The sequence below is a fragment of the Leuresthes tenuis genome, unplaced genomic scaffold (assembly GCF_036924035.1).
Source record: "Leuresthes tenuis unplaced genomic scaffold, fLeuTen1.0.hap1 SCAF_16, whole genome shotgun sequence".
Lineage (NCBI taxonomy): Eukaryota > Metazoa > Chordata > Actinopteri > Atheriniformes > Atherinopsidae > Leuresthes > Leuresthes tenuis.
This window is the reverse complement of record NW_027325370.1, coordinates 9,153,186-9,171,354: the sequence shown is the minus strand read 5'-3', so window position 1 is coordinate 9,171,354 and position 18,169 is coordinate 9,153,186. Positions and strand designations below refer to the sequence as shown.

At 41.5% G+C, this 18,169-nt stretch overlaps 4 protein-coding genes across 4 annotated transcripts in view; 2 read left to right on the top strand and 2 right to left on the bottom strand.

The window, feature by feature from the left end:
- Positions 1-18,169, top strand: part of LOC140271377 (uncharacterized) — a 160,849-nt gene that overhangs the window by 96,047 nt on the left and 46,633 nt on the right. The window lies entirely within an intron of this gene.
- The window catches only part of spsb1 (splA/ryanodine receptor domain and SOCS box containing 1), a 225,925-nt gene that overhangs the window by 181,056 nt on the left and 26,700 nt on the right, over positions 1-18,169 (top strand). The gene's annotated exons all lie outside the window — the stretch shown is intronic.
- slc2a5 (solute carrier family 2 member 5) lies at positions 2-6,238 on the bottom strand. Its single transcript, XM_072367138.1, has 12 exons — positions 6,128-6,238; positions 5,895-5,993; positions 5,653-5,813; positions 5,440-5,564; positions 5,202-5,354; positions 4,973-5,098; positions 4,704-4,891; positions 4,426-4,536; positions 4,208-4,309; positions 2,468-2,543; positions 2,125-2,252; positions 2-475 (listed from the first exon to the last, which is right to left on the bottom strand). The coding sequence occupies exons 1-12, from the start codon at positions 6,170-6,172 to the stop codon at positions 260-262; spliced, it is 1,530 nt and encodes a 509-aa protein (XP_072223239.1). The 5' UTR covers positions 6,173-6,238; the 3' UTR covers positions 2-259.
- gpr157 (G protein-coupled receptor 157) lies at positions 11,342-16,752 on the bottom strand. Its single transcript, XM_072367547.1, has 4 exons — positions 16,197-16,752; positions 13,400-13,613; positions 12,413-12,607; positions 11,342-11,984 (listed from the first exon to the last, which is right to left on the bottom strand). The coding sequence occupies exons 1-4, from the start codon at positions 16,571-16,573 to the stop codon at positions 11,763-11,765; spliced, it is 1,008 nt and encodes a 335-aa protein (XP_072223648.1). The 5' UTR covers positions 16,574-16,752; the 3' UTR covers positions 11,342-11,762.

The window sequence follows — 18,169 nt, the reverse complement described above, 5'->3', positions numbered from 1 at the left end:
AACTTTTTGGTTTGTTTAATGACTCACGCAAATAATTCACACCTCCACAGATAAATGAAGTGACATCAACTCAGTATTTTTAGCCAGCAGCAGAATGTTAAAAGATACACTGCCACAAACTACACAAAGAGATTATTTAAATTCCTCCTAAGATAAGAGATACAATCTAAATGGAACCACTGAAGTCCATTTCTCCACACTTCTCCTCACCCCACCTTGCGGTGAAGACTTCCTCTCCTCTCGATGCTCTAATTTTTCCTCAGAAGGCCGTGGCCTTCTCTGCATCCTCAAGGCTTTCTTTCAGGGACAGATCACTATTGCCCAGTTTGATCTCTGTTTTGTTCCTCTTGGCAAACATCTGTGAGACCTCCAGGAAGGTCTTGTTCTTAGTCTCTGGCATCACCAGCCAGACGTAGACCAGCGTGACCAGACAGATGACAGAAAAAATGATGAAGCTGTATGGGCCAAGGTTTGCCTGAGGGGAAAAGGAAGAGAGGAAATCTGATCCGTGTGTCCTCAAGATGAAAAGTTACAAATCTGTCAGCCAGAGACAGTTGGAAATAAACAGCAGGCAAGGTGAGGTGAAGCGTGCCTTGAAGCTGCTTTATGGGAATACTCTTTTGTTTGATCTCTCCTACACAAACACATTCCTCTCGTTTGCTTTTCTCCATCTGGAATGTTTCTGTTTATCTCAATTTTTACAAAAAAAAAACAGAGCTCAATGAAAACAAAACTACTGAACACAAGAGGTTTCACTGAAAAGGTCATTATTAGTGTTGAGTTCAAATTTCTGTTACTGTCTCAAAACCAGCTGAAGGCAAAACCTTCCTCCTTCGGATAATAAAAACAGCCCTCTAAATGAAGTCTTTCTCATGGGGTGCAAAACTTTTTAGATATTTGGATGCTTATTAATCACCATCAGGAAGGTATCTGCTCAGACCCGTCACTGTTCTGCAACACGAGAAAGACTTAAAACATACAGCCAGTCACACATAAGTCAGAGGGACAGAAATACATTCATTTGTTTCTTTGTTCAGAGCTGCATGAATGAAAATAAATTGGTTTTTTTTGGTTCCATGAGTTCCATGAGTAAAATATCCAGGGAATACACACTCATTTTTCAGTACAATCACTTCTACTTCCTTTGTTGTTTTTCCAAGAAAGGTGAAAGTGCTTCTCTCCTCACGTCATGGGGTTAAAGCATGAGACATTTTACAAAGAAGACAAGAAAACTACTTGCAAAATAGATTTACAAGTTGTCCAATTTTTATGTGAGAATGTACTATTCATATGAGAAAGAACTTTTTGACTCATAATGCATAATTATTTATGTCTCAATCTTCAGTCAGGGGGCCATCATTGACTGCAAAATCTGTCCCTTGAATTTAGCAATGATGTAATAATTTCCCTGAAGTCAAATAGCAGAAATTAAGAGTTCATGGAAGTACTAATACTAACAATACATGTCACTGTTTATAATGCAGGAGTTTTATATTTTACTGGATTCACCAAAAATGTCAAATTGCTCTCCCAAAGCGTCAGAAGAATTTAGACTTTTCTTGCTATATTTTTCATATTTTTGTAGCAGTTTACATCTTCAAAGACACATTCAGACTTGAGGCAAATATAAGTCACTGCTGAAGATTCACCTTATTTCCTCAGCGTTTTTACTTCTAGTAAAATGAATAATTTGGGTGTCATAAAATGAACTTCTTTTATTCTTATTTATTGTATCTTATCACCTTGATGTTTTGCTTGTAAATTTTATTTGACTGTAAATCCCCTCGGTCACCTTTGTTTCTTTTAGATATGCTTTATAGATTCTCTTAACCTTGACCTTTGAGGGGTTGCTTAAAACAGAATAAAATGAGGTTTGGCACCAGTGCACCACTGATTTCAGATGTTTGTGGTTTGATGCTCAGCACGAGTCTAACTGAAACATGAGACACAACAACTTGTGCTAAAATTGTTTAGTTGACTTATACTAAAAGTTTGTAAATTATCACAGTACCACAGAGATGTGGATTTTCCTTGCTGGTTACTTATAACAAACATCTGTAGCTAATTAAATTTTGAAATGAAAAAAAAAAACATTTTCTCCCTCCGTGTAGTTGTGTAACCAACCTCCATGAAGGGAAACACAAGGCCCACAGTGAAGTTGGAGAGCCAGTGGACGGAGCCTCCAACCATGAAGGCCGCAGGCCTGGCTGACTGCCTGAACATCTCAGTGGTCACCACGTTTGGAATGGGGCCTGCAGGGAGCAGATGTGGTTAACCACAACCAAAACACTCGCAACACACCATCACTCCTCCAGAATCGAGGAGAGAGCGCTCATGTCTCAAACAACCGAGTGTTGATTTACAAAATATGTAATTACATGTCTGCTCACATCCAAACAACACTCAGCTAATGGAGCACCCTGTTGTTATCAGTGTGTGTGAATAACCACAGGTGGGTCAGACTCACTGGCTCCTATGGCGTGCCCTATGACGTAGATGATGACACATGCGATGCTGACGTAGGACATCCACGTCATACTCTCCTGTGGACAGAAATAAGAGGCTGTTTTTTATCGTTGGCTGGTCGCATTGATGGTACTGACATATATGTCTGCTAAATGACTGTTAAATTGTGTCTTTTCTGCATTCAATGTCTGTCTGAAAACGCTGGATCCAGGTGAGATTGTAGGTTTGAAGAGGCTGTGGTTCTCTTGTAATGTTTTAATGTCTCAGATTTGTAATGACTTCAGCAAAAACAGATGCTAAGTCATCTTTTTAGTACCCAGACCAGGTGCAAACAGCAAGTGCAAAATAGTGTCAGAGAACAGAGGTAGGGCTGTTTTCTTTACTGGTTTTGCACTCTGGTAGCTGATCCAAAATGAAGTCTTTGACCAGTCTATAATTTCCTGTCGTGTCGTCCTGCTCGAAGAACTCTTATATTGTTTAACATACCCCCTCCGTGTCTTGCCTTGCCTGTCTTCTCCTGTTTCTCTAAGACTTTTTAGACGTGTTATTCTTTGCCTCATACTGGTAGAAAACTTAAACTGTTTGTGAGAGTTGTATTGCCTGCAGTCATATGTTAATAAACCCACCCTCAACTGTGCATGTTGTCTGTTAATATGCCTGCATGTAATTTAGACTTGCACTGTGCTGAAGGCAATGTGGAAGTGGGGCTTGCACTAACCCGTTGCACTAACCCGAGTGCTGCTTCAGCTTTTTATGGAAAAGTACCAGGATGCTCATTCAGATATTTGGCCGACACGCTCAGATGGCCTCAGATTAATGGAAAGCAGTGCAGATGTGAAGGGGGCTTTCAGAAGTGCCCCTGAATTCCAAATTCATAGAAATAGCTTGTTTTCATTTAAAATGCAAAAATAATATATGCTGGAAAAATGTTAAAAACTGTGTCAGACTGCAGTGAATTATATTGTTTAATATGAAAATGTATCATTCCTGAATTCCTGCTGCCCATGTACTCTGAATATATATGTATAGGATCATGTTAAAAGTCAAACATACACACCTCTTGTTATCTATATGATGGAAAGAATTTTTTTTCCAGCATCAAAATCAAGTTCTACTAACATGAATGATGCAGAGCTAAAACTCCTTATCTGTGGCCTTTTTTTGTGAACTGATGTTGTTGGCCGTAAGAGAAGCTCTGACAAGCACATAAATCTAAAACTTTTTTGCAGCCGCACAGTCTGATCCAGAAACAGTGATTTTGACTCCAAATTGACCACCTTTAAACTAGAAGCTTTATGTCAAAACATATAAAGGAAAACTTGAGACAGAGTGCATCTTTATGTCCCTCCTTTACACCACCTGTAGTCCATTTTTACAATCGAACTTATCTTCAGCTCTCCTCACTAAAATATTCACATTATATCCAATCTAACTAAGACAGCAAGGATTTGACCAATCACTGTATGACGAGACACAACTCAAAGATCAGTAATTTCTGTCTAAAACTGCACACATTTACAGTTATTGTAGTGCAGCGGTGATATACCTCAGTTTGTTTCTAGTCATACCAGTTAGATTCATAATAAGGATTGTCTCTGCTTTAGACTGCACTCATAACTCTATGGAAGCAAATCTCCTGATGTCAACTGGACATTGATTACCTATTTGACTGCTTGGCCACAAGAGGGCAGCGGTGCAACATATTAAAGGTGTAAATCTCACTGCAGCTATCACACAGTACCTGAAAAGAGAGGGCCACAGTGAGCAGCACGCAGGCTCCGCAGCAGATACCAAATCCCAAAAGGAGAAGCAGTTTTCGGCCTGAGGACTCCACAATGAAGACCTGGGACAACACATTCCCTGGTCAGAGCAAAAGTCTCCTGCTGGCATGATCAAATAACAGACTGCAGATTTCTGCTGCTCCCCTTATGTTTAGTTTCAGCTTTTCAGGGTACGTACGGCAGCTATGGTCATGAAGACGTTCACGGCACCTGTGCCCACTGTGACATACTGGACGTCGTTCTCATTGACTCCTGCAGATCTATAAATACTGTCTGCATAGTAGTAAATCTGGAGAAAAAAATGCATAGTCATCAGAAGATTAGAATGGGAGAACAAATAAGAGAGATGCACCAGACAAAGACGTGAATAAAGATACTTAAACAGAACATGGTGCCAAAACAATGCACTCTAGTACATGTGAGAGGGACAAGGGCGACTAGGCAGGCACGTCTCACCGCGTTGACCCCCGACAGCTGCTGACCCATGTTCAGGATTATGATGGAGATCAGCTGCCAGCGGAGAGAGCGCTGGGACAGCAGGGAGACCACCGTGAGGTGACCCTCAGCTCGCTCTGATTGGTCCTCCAGACGCATCTCTGTCATCTCTGCATCCACATTGTCCCAGCCGCGCAGACGCTGCAGCGCTAAAAGTGACAAATCATTCAAAACACCACTGTATGCAGTTTTATTGCAGCCATTTATAGCAGTTTTTTTCGTTTTCGTACCTTTTTTTGCGTTCTTTTCGTCTCCCTTCTGGATGAGCATGTACCGGGGGCTCTCTGGGAAAAAGGGCAGCAGCAGAAGTTCTATCACGGCGGGAATGCCAGTCAAGCCAAGCATGAGGGTCCAGCCTGAATGTGAAGATGAACACACAAGGAGGCTCTTTTTAACCGCTTTTCATTTTTTACAATATGTGTCAGTATCCAACGAAAAGAAGAAACTTTAGCTAAGAACCTGTGGTGTTGCCCAGTATGTTTCTGAGGCCCAGCACTTGTGCACATAGGATACCAATCGTGATGAAGAGCTGTGGTATGATGCCAAGGGCTCCCCTCAGGTTTTTGGGAGAGAGTTCACCCAGATACATTGGCACCACATTGGAGGAGAGACCTGCAGACAGGGAGGGATGCTGGGATGAAATCAACTTCTACTCGTACCTGACTCATAACAAATGGCTGAAAATTAAGAATCCTACCTGCGCATATGCCCACTATAAACCTGGCAACAATGATGATCTCAAAGGACTTAGCGATCTCACTGACCCCCATCATCACGGCAGGGACGATGGAGAAGATGTTGTTGAAGAGGAGGGTGCCCTTCCTATTGCAGGGTTGAAACAGATGAAATAAATACACCGTGCAGCTCAGACAAAACATCCTTAATGTCATGTGGCGTAAAGGAGTTTTACCTTCCAAACTTGTTAACCAGAGGAGCCACCATTAAAGAGCCAAAGAAGCCTCCAAGCGGGTACATAGAGACGGACAGAGACCACAGCAGAGTCAAGAAGTTCTCCTCCATCGGTGTGTTGTAACGCTCCGTATGGGTGGTGTTATAAAACTGCTGCATGTACTGAAGAGAGCAGGACAGTACTGAGAAAAACACCTGTCCGAGTTACAGGCCTCGGTTAGTGCGTTACAGTAAAGTGGTTACCGGTGCTGGGGAGTTGATAACCGCCACATTGTATCCATACTGGAAGGATGACCCAAACGCAGATATGAGTGTAGCTAGTGCCAGGACAGCAGTCAACCTCTGGGAGACATCAGTGAAAGAATTAAAAAACCTCTTTTATCAAAACAAACACCATCTATCATGATTCTTTGAACTTTTTTGTCAAAGGACAGAGCAACATAAGACCTGATATTCACACCTGGACAGTAACTCACCCCTCTCCTCTCCACAGGCTTCTCCCAGTCCTTTAGCTCTGCCATGGCTGTGTTTGGACTTGTTGTCACTTTCAGCAGTCACAACAGTGCGTTTTGTTGTTACTGCACCTCTGGATCCGTAGTGCCCTTTGGACGCCAGATCAGAGAGCGTTGCTGCGGTTTACGGCTCTCGTGCTGCTGACTGTGCTCTCAGGTTAAAGAAGATTCCAACGCAGTGGTAATGAGATATTAAATACTGCTTTGATTTAATGCAGGTATAGGTGTTAGTATTGCACCACACCATCAACTACGGTAATTTGGTCCAATAGATGAGAGCTAAAACTATCATTAAAGCACAAGTGATAAGGATAAGGCATCTTTATTGCATATCCACCTGCAGATTACAATGGTTTTATTAAAAGAGCAGTGTTTTTCATCATATGATTTAAAGGGACTACCTACTTTCATCCTGGAGTTAATTTCCACTAAAATACTGAATAGATGCATTTTTTGGCAGAAACAACACTGCTGCAAATGTTTTTGTCTGCTTTGTCTGTGATTTGTTTTATGCTGCAGCACCTCTTATCTCTAAAGCTGAGTCTGTTTGTCAATACAATGTCCCTGAGGCTGTTTGCTCTTTAAGCTGGATGCCATTTGCTTCAAGGACACCTCACTGCAAAGACAAGGTTGACAGACATGGTAGCTTATTATTTATTAAGTTTCTGTTAAGCAGGGTGAAACAAAAGTCTGCATGTTTAAGAAAAAGCTCATTTTATCGCCTTATCTTTATTATGTTGTTTCTGATTTCATATCTTTTTTCTTTTTTAAGATCCCGTTTCATAATGGAAAGCACTTTGGAACGTCTATTTCTGAGAGGAGCTGTACAGTTCAACTTGATTTGATCACACAAACTTAACAATGGAGTTTGTTTCTTCTTCTCATTATGAGACCCAACGGGCATTTCAGTATATAAACACTTTATATTATCATTTTGGATGAAGACAGCTTAATTAACAAAAAGTTACGTTAAAAGTCAGTTGAGTTGTACAGAGAGAAACAACGGTGTTATCACACCTGACAGTGTCTTGTTGAACTTGTTCCGATTTGATGAACAGATGCTACAAATTTGATTCAAGCCTCATACTTTACAGTTTCAAGGAGCAAATCCGTTTAACTTGAGGCTTCGTACAATTAATGGAGCACATTTTCAAGATCAATCATCTGGTGTCTCTGAAAAATTAGAATAAAAGGACAGAAAGAAAGAAAGAAATCGTCCAGTAAGGTAACGCTGAGACTGTGTCATACATAACTACATGTAGATCTGATGGGAAATCTGCCACAGCCTTTCCCACTCAAGCGTCATGGTTTGTGGGTTTATGTCCGTTATATTCCAATATTCTTTGTCTTGGTTAACTTGTGGTTTAATTATTTATGAAGTCTGTTCTCCTTGTGCATCTAACTTAGTTTCCCTCCTGCCTTCAATTTAAACTGGTGTTTTCCTAAGTGCCCTGCACCTGGATTTCATTAGTTGTTAGTGTTGTTCATTCATTAGTTTGATCAGTACTTCAGCTCCTCATTTCCCGTTGTTCTCTGCCAGTTTGTTATTGTTTACAGAGTGTTGTTTCATTTCGCCAAGCAGTGTTGTTTCATTTTTTTTATATATTTTCTGATTTGTGGACTGCCTGTCACAGCAGTACCTTTGGTTGAGTGAGTAAGAATTATGTTTTTAACCTTCTACAACTGCAACACCAAAGGATCCCGTTTTTTCAGAGCCAGACAGTAAGATGTGAGCTTGGGAACATGAATATAAAGGCAGTGTTATTTGCATGTGATTTGCTGGATTCCCATCCTATATTATATTATTTTCTGCTTAGCTTGTGAGACCAGCGATGGAGTCTTGTTGGCGATAACATGTAGTAACATCTAACTATTCTAAGCATATCTCACAACAGTGCAAGTCAAAGTGCGTTGTTGCTTTATTAGCTGATTGTTCACTTATTGAAAAAGACATGTGCACAGCCTCATGACATGGCACTATAATGGAAGATTCACTGAGCACAAGCATAGAAGCGCAAAGAATTAGAAGGCCTCTGGTCCAGTATGGTTCAGTGTGAGAGTTAACATTTCATGTTAGTATGTCAAACCAACGCAGAATAAGGACGAAGAGATGCAAAACTCAAAAGTGATATAACATAAAGAGCTTTAAAAAACATTTAAGCTGAGGGTAAAAAGGACCTAAAAGGCCTAAAAAGAAGATAGTGAAACATCTACAATGAGACTAAAAGCCACAAAAACTGTGAAAATGAAAATGTGAAAACACTTGCGACATGGATGACATGTGAATAGCGTTCAGGTTGTGGACTACAGTCTCTGAGTAGCAGCTGATGTGCAGACTGGTGAAACCGATCTCCGTGTTAGTCCTGTATTACCAGGGCATTGTGTTGTTAAAGTCAATAATGTGAATTTGGGAAACATGTCTGTGTTCAGTTGACTGAAACCTGTCAAGGGGGATAGGTTTAGAGCAGTCTGGGAACCCTGAAGCTATTGCTTATGACACAATTCCAACTCTTCCCCTTGACCCTGCCGCTCTTCTTTGCAAGGATGTGGAGCTCCTTTTCTTTTCAGGACCAAGTAATAGTGGTCATCATAGGGGGCATTTGGACGGTGTTATGACCTGGCTTAGCTAGGGAAAGGGAAAAGGCAGGCAAACCAGATGGTGATGGTTTATTGTTCGTGACAACACTATATAAGGGTACAATAACAAAAGCAAAACTGCAGCTTAATTGAGAGCATGTGCGTGTTAACTAATCAATCGAATTAGCAAAGCAGTGGACACAAATCAAATTTTATTAGACAAGAGAGAAAAAAGGAGTAAATCAAAAGGCAATTCAAGTACTTTTAACAAAAATACAATAGTCAACATCCCAGGACTTAATGACTCTAATAAATGAGAAAAACAAACTACGTATAACAAAATAATGACAACAACCAAGCCTGGCTTTGCCTCAAACAATTCAAAAAGCCCCACAAATTTCCTTCGGGATCAATAAAGTATTTATCTATCTATAGAGAATATCTTAACAAGGCCTTTACCACTGAAGTGGCACTAAAACAAATATTGCCTCTAACACTCACAGCCTCTCAAGGCTAAGTACCATAATACTGGTACAAATATACAAAGTTCAGACTAATTCCAGAAACAAATGCTACCAACCAAACGTAATACAATTACAACAATGGATATGCCGAAACAAAACAGGACTCAGTGGCAAGTTGCTCACATCAAGTTACAGCTGCCCCACAGAGTGGATAGCACAGAACTTAAATGGCTAATGTGCTCCAGAGATTGGTGGAGACTACTCAGCCAATCCTGGATGGGGAACAGCTCAGCCCAGCCAGTTAATCAGGCCTCTGCAATCACACACATTCAATCTGCATGTAAGAATAAATCAGGGGCTGTAACACCTCCGCCCTTAAGACATAAACGGCAATGTCTGTGTGCAGTAAAGAGAAAGAAAAATAGTGTTTGATGCTGAGATATGAGTTTGATGCTTCATATTCCATACATTTCACTCCGACTTTACACAACCTTATTTGGGCCCATTTGCAGCAGTGTTCATTTCACAGTTGTTGGGAATCTTTATTCTGGTGGACAGACTAGACTGGCAGGCTAGCTACGACCAGGGCTGTTCTTTTTTCTCTAATAATCAAGTGAGGCTGTTGTAGCATACTGAAACTTAAGATGGGATAATAAATAGGAACTTTGGGAACTTTACTTTACTTGGATGGTTTTCTTTGTTTATCTGACAGAATGTGTGCAGTGCAATATCAGCAGTGAACAGGTGGTGGAGCTAATGTTGTGGTGGAGAACTTCAGTAGACACACAGGATGTCACATGCACGGTGCAAAGTGGAGTTTCACTGAGACATTTGTGGTATGATAAGTAATTGTTCACAAACTAAGCGGAATTATGCAACTTATCTCTTAATGTTCATGGTGTTTTTGTATTTTCTCTGTAAAAGCTGTTGGGCTGTTGATGTAAAATATTCAGTTGAACCTCTGACTTATTGCATTTGGTGGGCAACTAGCTCGTTGAAAAATTGATTCGGTCGTTTGTCCTGGATGTGTTGTTGAAGAAATCTCCCCCACTGGTGAGAGGTCACCTCATTTGCTTAGCACGACTCAGGGCTACTCTCGAACTTAATGAATTAAATGGGCACAGAGCCAGCAGAGGAGAGAGCAGGAAGCTCCTCCTTAAGTGTTTCCACCAGCTCGAGCTGTTTCAATGTCAGCCAAAACTCAGTACTAACACAATGGATTACTTCCTGCAGGAAATGCAGTAACCAATGGGTCCTCTGTTTGTCCCCTGCTGTGCACAAGGACAAAAAAAACTGTCCACTGGCTGCTTGAGATGCCATCAGCATGGGCAACATTCACTACCTCTATTTTCCCAGACATGGTGTCCAGAATACTGTCACCAGTCTAACTTATGGCTTGAGAGAACGAGCCTTGCACTATGTCCCATTACTTAAACCCAAAATAAAGTTAAAACCGTTTATTTATTTTAACTATTGCAATGCAAATAGTGGAAGTTAACCTACTGCATGGGAACTAACTGCTGCCTGAAGAGCTCAGTGTTATTCATGCACAGTTAAAGAGACAAAACTCAACCTTTTCCTCCACAAGACCAACAAAGACCAAGAACCACCACAGGAACCAATCAATGGATTGTCGAAAGCAATATTATGGTAATGAGGTAGGCTGGTGGGTAAAGCCACGTGTGGTTCATGGAGTTCACACATTCTTCTCTGGTATTTGGGTTGTGGCTAACTGGCACAAACAGGAGCCACCAGCAGTGAGAGTCAAAGGAGAAGTGAGGCTCATGTGAACAGCTCAGGTTGCAAGGAGGAAGCATGACATGTGACCATAACTCATACTGCTCCTGACCACAGTGACAGTGATGATGCAGGTAAATTTGGTGACACATCAGCAATGTGATGGTATTTTGCAACCAGTGCCTGAACCATGTTGCAACTACCAGGTTAGGCAACAGTTAACAGATCAATTAAAGATAGCAGAAGCATCGTCTGCCATGAGCACCACAGATGAGGGCCTAATTCAATGGAACTCTGGTTTGTGTGTTTAAAGATTTATTTTAAGACCAAACTTTGTTCAGCGTTCTAAGCATTTGATCTTTCAATTTCAGTTCAACAAATTGCACACTAAGCTCATGAGTCAAAGCGGGAACAACTTTTGTTTTACTATTTTCAGCACAGTCAAGTGAAAATATATCAAAACTTGAATTCTGAAAGAAGAAAGCTAAACATTCATCCAGAGTGATAAACTCACAACAGTACATGATCATTACAGGCTTTACGGTCAACTGTCGTTCACAGAGTGTGCCATGAACAACCTAAAGTAAAACAGCACTTTAAGGCGTTATCAAATGCTTCGTTTAATGCTGGTGTGCAGTCAGACAGGATCGCCCCATCACCCAGAGTGCAGGCATGTCACACAGATGTGCGTGCACCTGCAGAATCTACAGCCCACTCAAGCAGGCACTTGCTTTAATGAGGCTTAATGCAAAGTGGAGACCTCCACTGCTCCCTTCACGTGAGCCTCTCAGTCTGTCTTTACTCATCCACAGAGTAAAGTATCATCTGTCCGTCCGCACTCTGCTGGTGCTGTCCTCCTCTCTCTGGGTAGAGGAGTCCTGTCCGGGCGGTGGCCTCTGTGGGGCATCATGCGAGCTCTGCACCTCTTCTCCACATTTAGATCCGCAGCAGCAGAGCGCAGTGCAGAGGCGATTACGGATCGGCTGAGTAAACAAAACAAACATGATGCAGTTGGCTGCTCCCTGAGAGGTGTTGCCGATGCCCTGTTGGGTCAAATCAAAAGAAGTAGTTATTGATTTTTACAACGGGATTAAATGTCTTTTGGTGGAGAATATTTCTTTAGCTCATCATACAGACAGAGAAATAACTTCCAGGGGACTGAAATCGTAATGAGTTCAGCTGCTGCAAATATTACCTTTTACCATTAAAATATGGAGAAAAATTCATTAAATGTTAAAAACTTCATCAAATTGCTTCTTAAAAAAGTCCCTGTGCACAGGGAGATTGCATAATGTCTGTGCGATGACTCACAGGTTTGACAGCAAGCAATCACACACAACTTTAACAGCACATCAGCCAAGGATAGCACACATCCACTCCCACACTAATGTGCTGTCCTACTTGAGTCAGCAAATGGGTATTAATAGACACCGTTCACGCTGGACATCGGTGGCTTCAACTTTAAACTCACATGTAGTGTGACGAGCACCGGGTTCTGCCTGACCGGAGAGTCGGCGAGCAGCAGAATGAAGCGCAATGTGCTCCAAATTCGCAGGACGATGAAGATGATGGGAATGAGAGTTAGCTTCATGTCCGCCATGGAGGAGAAGGAGTGCGACTGACGTCTGTTGGCCAAGATGGGACGGTATTCAGACAGGGCGGCGTGCTGCGTCAGACACAGGACAAAGTGGGAGCATGTTTTTATGACAGCAAATAAAAAAAAGAATGAAATGCGCCATCAGAACCTATAAGAGAAGGTTTTTTCTGAGATTGCCATGAATAGAAAGGGCGGTTGTTTTCGTAGCTTGGTGACAACTTGGCTGATATGTGACGAGTATCAGGCATATAATTCAAGTGAAATTTCATCAACTAAAAGAGGAATTATTATGAGGATGAATGCGCACGAGTCTGCTGATCTTTCTTCCGCATTTATATAACATAAACAGCTGATGCTTCATTTGAAGGGCTGTATGACACCTGTGACGAACGATAATAAGTTCTTAGGAATGGAACTGTGTAAGGTTTTAACAAAAAGGAACATTGTAAGGTTGGTCTTAAAAGTAGAGTGGACATCCGCCTCGTGAAACCCAAACTGGGAAGTGGTTCAGCAGGAGAGGAGCCTGAAAACTGAAGCCTTAGCTTCCTATTCCTCTTTTAGAAACTCAGTGAATTACAAATAAGTCTGCACTCTGAGACCAATGACTCTGTTAATACAACAAGAATCTTTTCTCTGCCCTCTCTTTCTGTACATGAGCCAACTTTCAGCCTCACCAAATGAAAATGATGACAGATGATGATTTGGATATCACATGTTTGACTTGAGTTAAGATTTGTGCATCTTTAATGTGTTCATTTGTGATTGAAATTATTTAGCAAAAGAGAAAACTGCTCAACTCAAAGTTTGACCAGTTTAAGCACAAAACTTTGTCTAAACATGGCTGACCGATAAGGCCCTCACCGCTTTGTGGATATGCCTTTTGATCAATATGTAGAGCACAGGGAGGGTGAGGTATGCCAGGATCTCCCAGATCTTTCCAGTGAGCAGCATCCACAGGACCCGGTCTGGAGCGTGGATGCGGACCCAACACCAGCCCACCGACACCTCAGATGCATCATAACCGATCTTGTTGAGGCTCACGGCGGTGACGGTGATGGCCAGAGGAACACCCCAGCTACAACACACAACAAAGGGTTCAGAGATTAAATGTTATCAGTCTCAAAGGTCAACTTCACATTTTTTTTTCTTTTTCTAAATGCTTGGAGGGTACAACATCCACAAATACCGAAAAGACATGTGACTCGATGTGAAAGATTATCTCGCGCTTAGGGCCTGTTTGCGTTTCATTCTGGAAACTGCAGAGTCATGCCAGTTTTGTTAGTTTAACTTGTTCATAAAACCCTAAAATGATTTCCACTTTTTAACCAATAATGTTCTGCATTTTTCACCTGAGGCACAACCTCTACTCATTTTAAAAAGAGAATACTTCCTTTCAAAATTCCATTTCCATGGTAATCCATGGCAGGTCATTGTAAATACCGCAACGCTCAAGGCCCAGTTGTGTTCATGGGTAATAAGCCTCTGTGAAAGGCTTCGTTGTGTAATTGAGAATTCACAGAAACAAAATTAGGATGACAACCGCATACACTGCGGAGAGGCAAACCCAGGGGTGGAAATGTTCCCGTGTCCATAAATAGAACAGCTACGGAGAGCCACACCACAGCAAATCAACCCCCCCCATCCTCAAAATCATCACGGACAGCTCATTAATGTGCTTCTTTTCACAAGGTTTTCAGCCATTCCTAGTGAGCTGCATAGCTGTGGTTTTAACTGTTCTTGCAGTTAGGATGCCTTAAAACATAGTAAGCATACCTTGAAAACATATGTGAATTAATAACCAGTTCATCCATAACCAGTAAAAAACAATTAAACAGGTTATTGTGGTATTATTAAAAATTGTGTCTACCTTTCATGCAATTCAATTCTAATCATTTTTGGCACCTAATTCTGTTTAAAACAAACTATAAATTAGTATATGTCATTGTTGTGTGCATTTCTCTTCCTGACTTCCCTTGTTTGTTATCTAAAAGCCTGTTCTCCCCCGGGTCAGTAGAGCTGTAACATCATAGGCAGCTCACAAGAATCCACCTAGAGTGGAACTAATCAGAGAAAACATGCCAACAATGAAAATGTCACATCGAAACAGATTTTCAAGACGCGCAATTTAAGCATTTCTCATCAAGTGCAGACAAAAGCTGGACTTAAACATAGGAAAACACAACTTCTATTAACCACAAACTGTTTTTCGAACAAAGCCCAGATCCACTATTACCTCTTCAAAATGTTCTCTATTTATATTGTCCCCCGTGCATCTTTTCTATCCGAATGTATTTTCTCCAAGAGGATGCAACAAGATGCCTATTTTTGGTTTATGTAAACATCTCTCAGGTTCTGTTTTTGTTGGAATCCAAGGGTTGCCTAAAAAAACCCAACAAGTTGAGATATTTTATAAAGAGACCTTGGAATATTGAAAGAACTGGATATTCTGAACATTATGTGAGCAGAAGGAGAGAAAATGAGCTGGCATGAAAACTACTATTTGACTAAAGTACATATCCTAGAAGTGATATCCTCGCAGGTTCTCCCTGTGTAAGCGTGGGTTCTCTCAGACTGACCAAAAACACGCATGTTAAGTAAATTGGTGACTCTAAATTGACGCTCGGAGTGCGTGTGCTTGCGTCGTTGGTCTCTGTGTGGCCCTATGATGGACTGGCGACCTGTCCAGGTCCTGCTCCTGCGCTCCCACGACCCTAAACGCATATAGAAAATAGATGGATGAACACTAAAGCATCAGTGTGTAAGCAGCATGTTGCTGTTAAAGCTGTTGCAGCTGCTTTGAGCTTCTTTATATGCATTTTGTATATATGTATGTTCGTTTATATACAAAGGACAGCCAGTAAAACTCAGGGGTCTTGTGATAGCCTAATGAAGGGAAAGGAAAGAAGAAAAAGTTCTGATACACAAACACCATTTTCAATTTTTGAACATTTTCTCTCATCCTTTATTTTTGGTGAAAAATGCTGAAGTTAACATTCACAGACATGTTAAATGCACCACTTTTCGTGTGACCCTGAAGGCCAAAAAGGTTGGAAACCCCGGCTGTCCTCAACAATGTTCCCTTTTGAGATGATTTAATCAGACTTTCTGTTAAACAGAGGCCCATTGAAGCTGTCAAATAAACGTTCTGGAGAGGAAGCACAAGCAAAACACGCTTTACTTTAAAACTGTATGCCTGCAGCTTACACGGGTGTATTTCAATACCCGGTGGAAAAAAGCCAGGTTGTTGTGAACATCAGCTGACCCGCTGAGAGTCAGGAGCCAAAACAAAAACTTAAGCCATAAAGTAAGTTGATTTGCGTGTCTAGTGTTTCTTGTACACACAAAACATTAGACCGAGTCTCACTCCCCCATTGTCTCCATGGAAACGCTGCGCTCCTCAACGCAGAAATAGTCTGGAGTAAGATTAACTTCAACTATTTTCACAGTGCAAAACAAGCTCAAATCAACTCTTACTTTTTAAGGTGACCTGTGGCAATGTTGTAAACATAGACCTAAAACAAGACGAAAGTTTAACTTTGGGGTTTTTCCCACTTCAACAGCTTCACCAGATATCCCAAGATGCTTCAGGCTACTTTTGGTGTCCATCCGAAGCTAGTTTTGTAGCTAGCTAGCTCCGGTACGTACAGCACATACCTACCTGGCAAGGTGAAAGAACACGACCAGGCTGTCAGCGACTCTCTGGCTCGACCTCACAATGAAAACGTACAGGTACACAGCAATGGCCACAGTCCAGAAGAAACTGCTGGTATTGGCGAAAGTGGATATCGCTCCTTGAGCGACGCAGTCAGGCGAGTCTGTGCGGAAAACTCTCCAGACTCCGAAGGCGTAGGAGACAGCGGACAGCCAGTCAGACACCGACAAATAAACCAGTAGTTTCCTCGGTGTTGTTCTCAAATCTGACCAAATAATGTAGGTGAGTATGATCAGAGAGGAGCCCATAAACGACAGAGTGCAGGTACACAACACGACCACCTGCTCAGACAAATACAACTCTGTCTGATTCCCGTTTTCCATCGTTCAGTGGGGGTAAGACACGTCCTTCTTTATAACCGTGTTTGCGAACACAGCTCGGACGATCAGCAGATTTACATCAGATGTTATCATGATCCCATGATGTTAGTTTCCCCCAATGCCAAGCCAAACTTCTCTGAGTGCTTTAAGAGAACCAAACCAAACTTTTCAGTCAGTTTTAAACCCTCCCTCCCCACCTCCGCTTTGCTCCACCAACCGGAACCCAAAGCAGAAGTTAAGTCAGCTGGTAATAGGCAGACACGGGTCTATTTCTGGCTCTTATTTGTCTTTGCTTGTGACCCCAGTTCAGCTATGGCATCACCATCTGTCGTATATGACACATGACAATAAGTTTAAGTTTGTAATATGCACCAAGTATATATATGTATAGATAAAAATCCACACATGGCTCTCCAGTATAGACTAGAACATAAAGAAAAGGTCTTAATTGTTGCCAGAATATTGCTATTGTTTTTTTTAAATGAATACAGCACAAAGCTATCAAAGATTACACATACTAGTTGAGGTAACATGAGCCCTGATAGAGAACCGATGAAGAATCATGTTAAAGGTTCTTCATCGGTTGATGAACACTTGAATGTTGTCATAGTGTCTAGCTCCTGCAGGTGTGTCATTCACTTTTTCTACATGTTAGTCTTGGTCATTTTAGTGGACCAGTATCAGTGTTTCAGATCCTGTGCATCATGCACCGGCTTCTTTATGCTTCACAGTGTTTTCAGCCATCTTGAATCAAAAGCAGCTCTGCTATAGTATAATTTTTTAAGATTTAGATGTATCATGTGCTTATGATATTATTTACCCAGGATATTGATAAATAGATTTACACTGCACAGAAGAACCGTTGCTCTGATCTTTTGAACTCAACTGAGTTAGTCTGAAGTAAAACAGGAGCCCTTTAAACACTCTTTTAATGTCTCAGACTTTAGATGCGTTCATGTGTCTTGTCAAACACTACGATCGCTGACACATACCTGACCGACATGACCTATCGAACCTAAACAATGAACAGGCCCACAGAGGCAAATGTTGGTTAATTATCTATTTTAGAGGAAGGTTTAGAGGAAGCCTTTCCAGTGAATATTAGGGGTACGCAGGGTAGAGATTGTCCAGTCTTTCAGATATCTTTGTGTTTGTCTAAAGTGTAAATTCAACCATAAAAGGAGCAGTGAGGTCGCATTCAAGGGGACTCATTCATGACCGTTCTTCTTCCTCAATCTTTCGAAACTAGTGACAAGCGTCTTAGCGTTTTGTAAGATCTGCTCTGCTGGGGGTGGAGCAACATCATTGCTGATCATAAAGTCACTGCAGAGAGGAGATCAAGGGCTACATTAAAACTGTTTTGTAACTTCAAAGGCCATCCATCACATCATGTTTCAAGCAGACTCATTTGATAAGCCACTAGTGAGCGATACAGACTCTTTTGTCACAGCACTGGTCAGAGTTTGAACGTTCACCCGTCAGGTGTGGCAGAAATCCACAGGGCCTATCAGCTCTTAATCGTTCTTCATAAAGCTTTCTGTGCTGTGACTCTGGTGTGAATGAATATCGTTTGTTATCTCCTGTGAATGCAATATCTAG

What these genes read in the sequence shown, in the direction of transcription:
- slc2a5 (XM_072367138.1), bottom strand. Translation starts at nt 6,172, where the DNA reads ATGGCAGAGCTAAAGGACTGGGAGAAGCCTGTGGAGAGGAGAGGG. An exon ending in TATAGTGGGCATATGCGCAG is followed by an intron (nt 5,355 to 5,439) that starts GTAGGATTCTTA and finishes CCCTGTCTGCAG; the next exon opens with GTCTCTCCTCCAATGTGGTG. An exon ending in TTGTGTTTCCCTTCATGGAG is followed by an intron (nt 476 to 2,124) that starts GTTGGTTACACA and finishes TTTTCCCCTCAG; the next exon opens with GCAAACCTTGGCCCATACAG.
- gpr157 (XM_072367547.1), bottom strand. Translation starts at nt 16,573, where the DNA reads ATGGAAAACGGGAATCAGACAGAGTTGTATTTGTCTGAGCAGGTGGTC. An exon ending in GTGTTCTTTCACCTTGCCAG is followed by an intron (nt 13,614 to 16,196) that starts GTAGGTATGTGC and finishes TGTGTGTTGTAG; the next exon opens with CTGGGGTGTTCCTCTGGCCA. An exon ending in CGGTGCTCGTCACACTACAT is followed by an intron (nt 11,985 to 12,412) that starts GTGAGTTTAAAG and finishes TTGACCCAACAG; the next exon opens with GGCATCGGCAACACCTCTCA.